The sequence below is a fragment of the Rousettus aegyptiacus genome, unplaced genomic scaffold (genome assembly GCF_014176215.1).
Source record: "Rousettus aegyptiacus isolate mRouAeg1 unplaced genomic scaffold, mRouAeg1.p scaffold_m13_p_2, whole genome shotgun sequence".
In the NCBI taxonomy this organism is placed as follows: domain Eukaryota; kingdom Metazoa; phylum Chordata; class Mammalia; order Chiroptera; family Pteropodidae; genus Rousettus; species Rousettus aegyptiacus.
Genome location: NW_023416295.1, coordinates 142,144,283 through 142,157,237, shown reverse-complemented (window position 1 = coordinate 142,157,237; position 12,955 = coordinate 142,144,283). Strand labels below are relative to the sequence as shown.

The window sequence follows — 12,955 nt, the reverse complement described above, 5'->3', positions numbered from 1 at the left end:
TTCCCTTTTATTTTTCCCGTGCTTGGCTTATGTTCATTCTCAAAGGCACTTGGCCTTTGAAGACTCTAACAAAGTCAAAGATAAATAATAATTTCTTTTAAATCTGGTGCAGAGTAGAGTCTCTGCCCTTCCTATTGGAGCAAATAATAAGGTGACATTGAAGTAGCAGTCAGAACAGGTCCAATCCAATCAACAAATTAGCCAGGAATTTAGCCAGGGTTATACAAGAGGCCATATTCACAGGCTATGAAAAATTTGGCTTTTATTCTCTAACAGATTGTAGTTGGTAGAGGAGAGATTGTGCTAATGGAGAAATTATAATGACAACAATAATGGCACTGTTGTAAACATATCTTCTCTTAGGAATTTCACTTGAATAGTTGTTTTCATCTTCAGAGTGATGAATTGTGTGTGACCTGCTTATTCATTCCTCACTTGTTAACTACTAATTCCTTTCCTTCAGGTTTTGGTTTTGACAGAGATGTGACATTGTCATGGCTGGTTTTTTTAAGTTAACATATAGGAAAATCAATTACTTATGTGTTGGTGTGGACAAATTATGGAGTTCTCTGCATACATTTATCGTTGTATCTGTTAGGAAAGGTCCAGAAGGAGTTTGTTTTATTATCTTGTTTTTGATCGAGAAGATTCAGCAAAGCTGATGATTTTGGAGTCTGTGTATAAATGAAATCCATTCACTATATTAAAGGCAGCTGTAAATAGAATAGGGCCAGAGATGAAAGTAAACCCTTTGAAAGATCTTGAAAATATTATGCTAAAGGGACAGAGTTATTAAGGGTATCTGTTTCAGTATTTGGTATAGTTTACTCTATGACATAAATGCTTTATTTCCATGTGTAATATTACTTTATACCTTTCTACTGATTCTTACATGCTTGTGTTATGTTTTCTCTCATTTTATATTAGGCTAAATATTTGAACTAACCTGTGAGACTGACTTGGTAAGATTTTGATAGGTTCTCTCATGTGTTGTTATTTATTACTGATTGTATAGAAAGACTAAGAAATGACGTAGAATGAGGAGGCAGAGAATAAACATTCAGTGAAAGACTTCTTGTTGCATAATGCTGCGTCATGACTTTGAAAGTTACTTTTAGAAACCAACTAGTCTTGTTGCAGCTGCCACGTATGGGGTCAATGAGAGATGGAGAGAGGTGGTGTTTTGTTGTTTTTGTTCTGTTTTGACAAAGTAGGTACATATGGGATAATCTAATCTTCCTTTTTCTCTGACATTTACATTTGGGCTACTTTGGTGCATTGGATTCTTCAGATTTCGGTGGGGGGATTTTATACTATTTCTTAGTTAAAACATTTCAGTGCAATGGTTGGATGTTATTCCACTATCTTTATTTTGATTTCTTGCTCTGCAGTTTTCCTTTTGGAATATCTGGAGGTGTTTATGGCTGCCTTATCCAATATAGTTGATTAGTTGTTGCGAAAGGGATGTAATCTTGTGGCTTCAGAGAGAGAGTGGTGGTGGTAAAATCTGTGTTGGAAAACGTTTCTCAGTCAGACGATACTAGTTAATTATGTTCTGCTAATTATGTTCAGTCTAATTATAGATTTGTCTTGACCAAAGAATTCAGAAAGTGAGAAGCAAATGCTTTCTAATAGGGGGACTATAATGATTTTTTGGTCTTTGGAGTTTCTGCCCTCCCTGTATTCCTCCCTCTCTCTCCCTCTTCCTTTCTCCTTTTTTCTCTCTTTTAAGTACTGTTATAATTCATTCCAAATACATCAATCACATGTTAGCTTTTAACCATCTATGTGGCAGAAGATCCTGTTACTATGTGTTGATTAATTTATTGGTGGTGATTAGTATGGTTAGTGATTAGGGTTTTACTTGGTTTGGTATTTAAACCATCTTAAAGTGTACAATTCAGTGGTTTTTTAGTATAGTCACAATACTGTTGAACCATCACTATCTCATCTAATCATTAGTATTTAATGCCAGACATTTTTATCACTTAAAGAAGAAACCCCTGTATATATTAAGCAGTCACTCCCTATTTCTCTCTCCCTTAGCACCTAGCAACTGCTAACCTATTTTCTGTCTCTGGATTTGCCTTTTTTGGATATTTCATTTCAAATGGAATTGTGTAACATGTGGCCTTTTGCATCTGGCTACTTCTACTTAGCATAATGTTTTCAAGGATCATCCATGTTGTAGCATTCTTTTGATGGATGAATAATATTCTACTGTATGAATAATGTTGCATTTTGTTTATCCATTTATTAGTTGATGAACATTTTCATTGTCCTTTTTGGCTATTATTAATAATACTGATATGAACATTCATGTAGAAGTTGTGTAAATGTATGTTTTTAGTGCTCCTATACATATAAGTAGGAGTGAAGTTACTGGGATATTTGGTAACTCTTATGTTTAATTTTTTGAGGAAATGCTAAACTGTGTTGCATAATGGATGTACCATTTTACGTTTCTACCAAAAATGTGTGGGGGTTTCATTTTCTCCACCTCCTTGCCACATCTATTTTCTGTGTGTGTTTTTAAAATTTTATTATAGCCATCCTAATGGATGTGAATGGTTTTGACTTCAATTTCCACAATTGCTTATGATAGTGAACCATTTGTCTCTTTGGAGAAATATCCAAAGAGATATCTCTATCTTTATGCCAGTACCACACTGTTATAGTTATTGTATCTTTCTGCTAAATGTCGAAGTTGGGACATATAAGTCCTCTAACTTTGCTCTTCTTTTTCGAGATTGAGTTATTCATAATCTCTGCAATTCCATATACATTTAAGGATCAGTTTACCTGTTTCCCACTGGAGAAATAGCAATTGGAATTTTGATAGGGATTGCATTGAATCTGTAGATAAATTTGGGGAATAGTGACATCTTAACATAGTAAGTCTAATCCATAAAATGTCTTTCCATTTATTAAGTCTCTACAGTGTTTTGTATTTTTTAGTGTAAAAGTTTTACACTTTGGTAAAATGTTTTCCATAGTATTCTTTTTGATGTTATTATGAATGGAATTGTTTTTCTTAATTTCATATTTGGATTTTTATTTAAAATGTATAGAAAGACAACTGATTTTTGTGTGTCAACTTTGTATTTTTTAACTTTGCTGAACTTACTTATTAGATCCAATCATGTTTTGTTGATTTAGATCCAATAATTCTATAGTGTGTCCAATATGTAAATTATGTCTTCTGCAAATAAGGTTAGTTTTATTTCTTCACTTCTGATCTAATAATTTCTAAGGATGCCTTTTATTTATTTTTCTTGCCTAATGCCCATGCTAGAACTTCAGTACGATGTGAAATTAAAGTGGCAAGAGTGGATATCTTTGTCTTGTTCATGATAGTAGGGGAAAAGCTTTTAGTCTTTTGCCTGTAATATGATGTTAGTTATGGGTTTTCCACAAATGCCCTTTAGCAGGTTTAAGATGTTTCTTTCTAATCCAGTTTGTTAAGTATTTTTATCATGAAAATGTATTTGATTTTGTCATTCTTTTTCCATATACTGTGATGATCACGTTTATTTTTTTCCTCCATTATTCTAATATGGTATGTTAAATGGATTGCTTTTTGTATGTTGAACTACTTTTGTATTCCTGAGATAAATTTCACTTGGTCCTACGATTAATCCTTTTAATATCCTATTGGATTCTGTTCATTGCGATTCTTTATTTATAAGGCACACTGCTTTGGACTTTTCTTATCTTTGGCTGGCTTCGAAATAGTATAATGCTGGTTTCATAGGATTAGTCAGGACGTAGTGTCTCTTCTATTTTTAGGAAAAGTACAAGAAGAATCAGCGTTAATCCTTCTTTAAACATTTGTTGGAATTTCTTAGAAGTCACCAGTTGATGCTGGGATTTCTTTGTTTAAGGCATTTTGATTGCTCATTCAATCACTTGTTATAGGTCTATTTGATTTTCTGTTTATTCTTGAGCCAATTTTGGTAGCTTGCAATTTCTAGGAATTCATCCATTATAACCTGGTTATCTAATTAGTTGTCATACACTTATTCATTAAAATCTCATATTTTTTTTTTGTTTAAGTTCAGTAGTAAGTCTTTTCATCCTTCCTAATTTTAGTAATTTGAGTCTTTTTTTAAAAAATTTCTTGTTAATCTAGCTAAGGCTTATTAATATTATTGGTTTATTAAAAGAATCAACTTTGGTTTGATTTTCTCTATCTTTATTTTCTCTAGTCTCTTATTTTATTAAATATTTTTTCTAATATTTTTATTTCTTTAATTATGCTTGCTTTAGGTTGTTAGCACTCGCTTTTTCCAGTTTTTAAGGTGAAAGATTAGGTTATTTGAGATTTTTCTTCTTTTTTTAATATAGTCAATTAATTTTCCTTGTTATTTCTTCTTTGACTTATTAGTTATTTAGGAGTGTGTTTAATATTCTCACATTTATGAATTTCTCAATTTCACACTATTATTTAAAATTTAATTTTCTTAATGTCAAAGAGCATATTTTGTATGATTTCATTATTTTAAAATTGTTCGAGCTTTGCTTTGTGGCCTAACATATAGTCTATTCTGGAGAATGTTTGGTGTCCACTTGAGAATAATGTGTATTCTGGTGTTGCTGGGTGTAGTCTATAGCTATTTGTTTCTTCTAGTTGGTTTATGTGTTGTTTAGTCTTCGGTTTTTTTTGTTTGCCAATCTTTTGTCTAATGTTTCTGTTCATTATTTGAAAGCAGTTAGTAACAAATGTGATACTAGTAGCAGTAGGAATAATATCTTATTTGTCTTTATTAACAATTAGTTTATACACATGATCACTTTCATAAGTAAATTCAATCTTCAGTGTTACCAGACTGAAGATAACTATTATATTTTTCTTATCTTTTTATCCTCAGAGCGAGGCAGACTGTAGCACATAGTAATTGTTTAAATTAAATACAATGCTTACTGAGAAAATTCAGTATGAAATAATGGCATCTGGGAAAATTTTACATGATCAGTAACTAAATTTCATAGTACTTGGAGAGTTTACATTTTCTTCTTTGATTTGTGTTGAATATTACTAAATATATCTATATCATTTGTAAATTTTTATGAAGTATATATTGACTATAACAGTCAAAATTTTAGTTCTAATATCTCAAATGATTATAGAAATCCATTATGTAATGAAAATTTCAACATAATCCAACAAATATTTGTTGACAGCTACTGTGTTCTAAGGCACTATGGAAAGCACTAAATTGCTGTTCCTTCTAGGTGAATAGATGAGCCATTGATATTGTGTTCAATTTCAATTATAATAAAATGTCATAGAACATTTTGATCATTTGTAAAATGTCTCTAAGACCTTTTATATGAATTACTTAATGCCTTATACTCTGTGTTCTTCTTTAATACTTTTAATGCACTAATACTTTTAACACTTTTGATACACCAGTACTTTTCAACGATATATGCCATTATTCAGGACCATGGCTCGAATGATCAAATGTTATAATTGAAATGGTGCATATTCATCTTCAATTACTAATTAGGTAAAATAGAATACATTCTCAGTTTCATTTAGTTGATCTAAGGCACTTTGCTTAGCTTTAACCTAATTAACTCTGAAAAGCTGTTAACCTGTTTTCATCTCAGTTTCTTTAATCCTAAACTGAAGAGATTACTTAGTAATAGGTATTGTCAAGAGAAAAAAACAAACCAGTGAATATTTAATTAGTTAAATTTAAATAATTCTGGTTTTAGAAAAGTTTAATGTGTTTCTGGGTTTTTCAGGTTTTATATTAATATGTTATTAATTTCCACAATGTATCACCATAATAACCTATTTTATATGAACTTCTCATATATCACTGGTCCCAAGGTGGATATATGAATCCCAAGAACTGCCTAAGATGTCCCATTATGATAAAGAAATATCATAAGACCTATTTCTATTTACTTTTTTAATGTTGAAAAGTAAGAAGAAAAAAGAAAAAAATATATAATATTTAGCACAGGGATCCATGCTTTTGCCTTCTTTAGGTCCCTGTATGAGGATTCACATACCATTTGTGACATAACCTGATATAAATGGAAGTTCCAAAGTGATGAGTTGGTAGTGATGCCCTCATTTATTTGCTTGATTTTAATGTAATGTAATGCATGGGCTTGTTTAACCAAGTAATTGGATTTAGCTGCAGTATTATTTAATTTTTATTCAAATAACTCTCACAGAAATAGGAAAATGACTTTAAAAAGATTACTACCATGAGCCGTAGATTGGTAATCATACCAATAAAAATCAGTGTTGTATTGAGTTCTCCTGGTGGTTCTTTATGTTTAGGCAGTTTGGAAAAAGAGTAATTTAACTATAATTATATATGTTAAAGGACATACCAGAAAGAGAAATTAGATGCTGATAATGAAACAAGAACCTGTCGAGTCAATAAGGCATAATAAATGAGGGCCGTGAAAGAATAAGCAAGCATAGCCAGCAGTAAATGGGTGAGAACTATTGACATTTTTTAAATCCTAAATATAGTTGAAGTTTAATTTTCTCTCAAGGTACATTAGGGTATTGGTGCACTCATTCCTTGCAGTCATTCAGGGTCCCAGACTAGCAGCACTTGGCTTTCATTGTCTTCTTGGGCATTGACGTCTAGCATGTGAATAGAGGAAGAACGGGAACATGTGGAGAATTGTGTGGGAGGTTTTGTACTTTAAGCCTGAAATTATGTACAGAACTTGTACCAACCTGACATTCCTAAAATAAATCCCACTTGACTGAGGTGTATTATCCTATTTATATTCGGCTACATTCAGTCCACTGATATTTTGTTTAGAATTTTAGTTTCTATGTTCATAAAAGACTGGTCTATAATTTTCTTCTCTTTAAATAATGTCTGCAGATTTTAGTTTAAGAGATATGGTGTCCTAATGAAGTATATGAAATATTCCCTCTTTTCTTATTCTTGGGAAGATGCTGTGTAAGATTTCTGTTACCTCTTTCTTAAGTGTTTATTAAAATTCACCTGTTAAGTCATCTGGGCTTAGAGATTCCTTGGTTGGAAGTTTTTTGTGTTTGTTTTTTAAATTAATATTACTTCAATTTCTTTAACACATATAGGACCGTTCATATTTTTAATTTTATCTTTCAGTTTTGGTAAATTGTATTTTTTCCTAGGAGCATTTTCATTTCATCTAAAACATCATATTTATGGATATAATATTTTGTAATATATAATCTCTTTTAGATATATATAAATTATGTACTATCTTGAATTCGTGCATGGTGTTGGATATTTGTGGTTTTTATTTTGTTTCATTATTTTTATCATCTTACTACATTTGGTTTTTGTTTTCCTTTCTTTTGGAATATTTTTAAAAGATTCTTCTGTTACATGCCTGTTTGATCTTTTTACTCTGTTTCATATCTTTTTAAATTTTTTCTTTTTTTGGTATTTTCCATATTTTTTTTTCCTTTTTTGTTGTAATCTCTATTTTTTCCCCCACTATCTTTTGGTTCTCTAATGCAAATATATATGGTAAATAGTCCTTTTTTCCCTATTTTTGGGAAGATTTTGTCTAAGATTTCTGTTAGTTCTTTCTTAAATGTTTATTAAAATTCACCCGTTAAATCATCTGGGCTTAGAGAGTCCTTGGTTGGAAGTTTTTTTGTTTGTTTGTTTTTTCAGTTAATTTTTGTTGTGCTTCATCTACTGTTTATCTCATCCTTTGAGATGCTAATGTTACATATTTCTCAGCTATAGAATTTCTATTTTATGAATTCCAGTTCTCTAAATGAAAATATTCTATCCATATTCCCTATTTCTCTCTTTTTCTTTAAACATATTAATTATTCACATTTTAAACTCTTTGATAACTAATATCTGAATCTCCTATGGGCCTTTTCTTTGATGTCATCTATTGTCATCTCTGATAATTTTGTATTGAAAGCTGTACATTGTTCTTGGAAAATTTGAGACTCTGTAGAATGTTAACATTCTCCAAAGAGTTCATCATTTCCTTTTCTAGGAAGGTGAATTGGGATCACCTTAATCCAATGGTTCTCTAACCTTTTTATGTATTTAACTATTGGTATGTATGTGTAAACCAAAATTAATTTTAGACTGTAATAAGAATAAAAAGCATTTATTTGAGCAAAAGGAGCTACAGACTGAGAGACACAAAACCAGGTCGCAAATTAAATTGTGTTCTCCCTAGACAAAGCGGAGGCCACTTTTTATAGTGAAAGTTCCCACCCAAGTTTCTAATTAGGTCTGTTTTATGAAAATGAGCTATCCAAATTGTGCATTTCTGATTGGACAAGGCAGGTCTCATTGGTAGAAAGATGAAACCAGGGTTTCCTTTGCAGTGGTTAACTCAGATGGCATAAACATAGGAAAACAAATGGGGCATAAGAGTACAGGGAGTTGAGAGTGCAGTCTGAATTCTTCCCAGTTATACAGTGTGCGAGGATCCCATGTCAACTAATGGCCCCTAGGCTCTTATTATTCATAAAATTGTTGGCCTTTGATTGACCATTGTGGAGTCCATCTCAGCTGATAGATTTTTTTCTCAGGGTTCACATCAAATGTATGTTTCTTCTTGGGATCCACATATGTGTTACTAGAAAAGTAATAAAATAATTTATAGCCATAGGCTTGTTGAAGTAACAACAAGGGCCTCTGTCTCTTCATCCAGTGCCAGAATTGCCAAATGACCCAAGGGATAACACCATCACCTTGAGTGATCTCATCTCTCAGTGTTGTTTTCCTTTCTTAGTTATTGTTTCTCTTTAACTTCTAATCAACACAGTCCTTCCTAATGCTTTTAGATAGAGTATTTTTTTTAAAAAAAACAGCTTTTCTCTGTTTTCAGCTGCAGCATTGGTGTTTTCACAAACCACTCAATTATTTATGGTAGCAAAAGTCAATGGTTTATTATTTTGTAAACAAAAGAACGTGTCATGGTTTAATTTCTTTCTCTTTCTTTCTTTTCTTTTCTTTCTTTTCTTTCTTTCTTTTCAGGAAAAACATAAACAAGAATTGGAAGACATGAGGAAAGCTGGTCATGAAGCCCTCAGCATTATTGTGGATGAATATAAGGTAGAGGATTGAGAGTCTGTTTCCTTTATTCTTTTAAACTTCAGCAAACTTTATTTAAAAAATTATATATAGGTATATGCAAACGTGCACAAATTATAAAATTATAGTATATTCTTATTTTGGTACAGAATTTCTTTCAATTGACCAAGAAGTGTTCATTGAAAGCATACTTGGTAAATTTTAGAGGTAATGCTAGATGCTGCTCTGAATTTGAGAAGTTATAGAATATTTGAGAATATAGGATTGGCAGCAGAAGTTCAAAAATTATATCACATCTCGTGATATAGTTTTAATTTATTTTTATAAAAATGTTTTTCTACTCAGTCTATTCCTTTGTTTCTTGCTATATTTGCTCAGTATGACTTGGAGATATTTTCATGTTAGAATATATAAACTCACCCTGTTTTTGTCACTGTTCTATGTAGTATTTCACCATAATTGATTTAAGCATACCTGTATAAATAAGCATTTAGTTTCTTTTTGATTGTTTATTATTATACTAAATTTAAAAAAAAATCCTTCTACCATATATGGAATGTAGCAATTTTTTGTTGAATAAACTTTATTACTAGACTTGATAGAAATTAATGTAATTTTAGTTAGGTGGTAATTTAATGTCAGAAAGCTTCCAGTAACATCATTTGTATAAAAGTAGGAAAAAAAGTAGATCCAAAATTAATTTAAGTAAAAATCCCCCATCTCCCCAACAGTATGGTATTAAAATAGTATGGTATTTGTCTGAAAGGACTGGAAATTAAATCAAATAGCCTGCAAAGCTATATTTCATTAGTCATATTATACTTATAGTCAGTTTTATGCAAACTACATAAATTCCTTTACAGCAGGGAACTTTGATTTAAATACATTTTATATAGCTTTCCATATTGATTTAGTGATTGATTTAGTGATGCACAATATTTCAGTACTCTGAGGAAAAATAACATCTAATATGTTAATTATCACATAAAATTTTATAATCCAGGCATTCTGAAAACATACTGAGAATCAACTTCATAGTAGTATGTGAAAAAAAATAAAGTAATTTAGATAGGGAAAATAGGCAGTGTTTCCCCGATATATTAGATTTCTTTATAATTTAAGAGTTGATGACCTGTGTCCCATTATGGAACAAGAAAGAATTTTTTTTCCATTGTAAAATTCATGCATGAGAAGTTTATGTCATCATTATTTTATTATGCTCCTATTTTTTAAGACAGCAACTTTTCATTAATATCTTTGAAAGCTTTATTTTGTTACAGTATATAAACATTTAGATGGATGATCCATTAATCATTAGGTAACTCAAAAACAAACCAAAACAGAACTTCTAATTACTATTGCTAACTGAAGTTGTGTGAATATGCTCTTTGCATTTATTCATTTCTTAATCAAGAAATATTGACATCCTTCTTTATGCCAGGGACTGTAGATACAGCACTGAACAGAATAGACAATAAAGTAAATATCTCATACACACACACCTGTGCATGCACACATACTTAAAGTGTGCATGCATAGACAGGAAGTAAGGAACTTAAAACCATAGCTCTCCTTGATGCTTTGGTTTTCAGGACTTCACACTTTTACCTCTTCTACCTGTACAGATATTTCCTCAAATATGGAACTGGACTAGAGAAATTTACCTTGCTGTCATCATTCTAAAAATCTAGAGATCTGACATATCCTGGACTAGATATGATCAATCATTTTTCCGCCTCCAAGTTGAGCTGAAACATTATTGAGGAGTCTGAAAAAAGATTTCATTAGTAAAGATAGCAAAACATACCAAATAAAACAAAAATGACAAAAGCCTAAAAAACAATGTACAGGAAGATGCAATATTTGTTCCTTAGCCCCTGTTTGCAGATGTGTGAAGTAGACATTTTCTCCCCATTCTTCCTACTAAATGCCCCTAAAAAAAAAAAAAAAAAAAAAGAAGAGGAGAAAAGAAAGAAAAAAACCCTCGGCATTTTGTATAAAACAGATAAAAGACTTTGAAAGTTTGTCAGAAGAAGGCAGATTGGCTAGGGACCTTGGGATCCAAGTAAGTAACTACATGACCTGGATTCCTGAATTTTCTTTTGCTTCATTTGTCCTAGATTTGGCACTGGAGAAGTGAAAAATCCAAGCATACCAAATGGGCACAGACAACAAAGCCCAAGAAAAGCCTGTTCTCTCTACCCATCTAATGAGACAGAAAACTACTGTATAAAAACCATTCTACTACCACCAAACAGTATAATAAACTGCAGCCCCACCCCCAGCCCTGCCAACGTAGGCTAGTTAGAAAACCTAGGCTTTCATCCTCATCAGGCTGTAATGAGGTACTCTTCTTCTCCACTGGAGCAATGTCAAAAGGGCTGACTTTAGATCCCACTGGGCAGTAAATCCCCTCCTCCTTGAATGTCAAGTAGACTATATGGGAAACCTAAACTTCCACCCCACCCTGGGGGTAATAAGACACTTTCCCCTATCCCTGTTGGTAGGTTTGAAGGAATACATAATGGAGAGTCAGGTCTTTCGTTGCTGCTCAGAAGTAATAAGGTCACCCTCCTGCAGTAACAGTGTAGGCCATTTAGGGAACAATAAAGTGGCACCCTTGGTCCTCCTAGCCAGAGTGATATCAATAATGTTCTAGTGGGGTGCTGAAATGCCAACCACGTCTAACAATAGTGAGAAGGTCCTTGTTCTCCCTGCCCTGTGTGACAATAGAGAATGAGTCAGGTACCTGGACCTCTGTACCTGGCCGTTCCCCTCTTTCCCTCCTAGAGTAATGTCATATCAGAGGAAGCCTGCTTAAACAAGATTTAAAATATCCGGGTTTCAACTAAAAATTACTGCCCTTACCAAGAACCAACAAAATCTTATCTTGAGTGAAAACAGACAACGAGGAGAAACCAACACTGAGATGACACCAGTGTTAGATTTCTCTGACAAGGCTTTTAAAGCATCCATCAGAACAGTGCTTTAACAAGCAATTAGAAACATGTTTGAAATAAATGAAAAAGTAGGAGAATTCAGCAAAGGAATAGAAAGTTTTAGCAAAGTAATAGATTATATAAAGAAGAACCAAATGGAAATTTTAGAGCTAAAAAAATACAACCACCAAAATAAAATACTCAGTGTGGGCTCAAAAGCATACTGGAAAAACATAGGAAAGAGTCAGTGAACTTGAAAATAGTGCAATATAAATCATTAAGTTTGAACAATAGAGAGAAAATAGACTGACATCTAATAAACAGGGATTTAGGGACTTGTTGGATTATAACAAAAGATCTAAAATTCATGTCATCAGAATCATGAAAAGAGAGGAGAAGAGTCGACCGGAAAAAATATTTAAAGAAGTAGTGGGTGAAAATTTCCCAAATTTGGCCAAAGAAATGAAAATACATATTCAAGAAACTGAGCAAAGTCTAAATATGATAACAAACCAAAATATTATACACTAAGACCCATTGTGATGGTTAATTTTATGTGTCAGCTTGGGTGGGTGATGATGCCCAGATATTTGGTCAAACATTGTTCTGGATGTTTTTGTGACGGTGTATTTTGGATAAGATTAACATTTAAATCTGTTGACTTCGAGTTAAGCAGATTGTCCTCTTAAACTGGATGGACCTCATCTAATCAGTAGAAGGTCTTCATAAAACAAAGACTTACCTCTCCTGAGCAAGAAGATATTCTGCTGGCCGATAGCCTTTAGACTTGAAACTGCAGCATTGACTTCCTGAGTCTTTGGTCTGCCAGCCTACTGATATTAAATTTGACAGCCTCCATAATTGTGTGAGTTAATTCCTTAAAAAAAAATTATCTCTTTTTATATAAACACATGCATCTTATTGGTTATATTTCTTTAGAGGCCCTGACTACTGTCATACACATGCCAT

General features: G+C 32.2%; 1 protein-coding gene across 16 annotated transcripts in view; it reads left to right on the top strand.

Moving 5' to 3' along the window:
- The window catches only part of CCDC91 (coiled-coil domain containing 91), a 263,463-nt gene that overhangs the window by 119,940 nt on the left and 130,568 nt on the right, over positions 1 to 12,955 (top strand). For all 16 annotated transcript variants that reach the window (XM_036236754.1, XM_036236752.1, XM_036236744.1 and 13 more), the window contains one exon: positions 8,991 to 9,068. In XM_036236754.1, the coding sequence (XP_036092647.1) occupies positions 8,991 to 9,068 (78 nt within the window). The remainder of the gene's footprint in view (positions 1 to 8,990; positions 9,069 to 12,955) is intronic.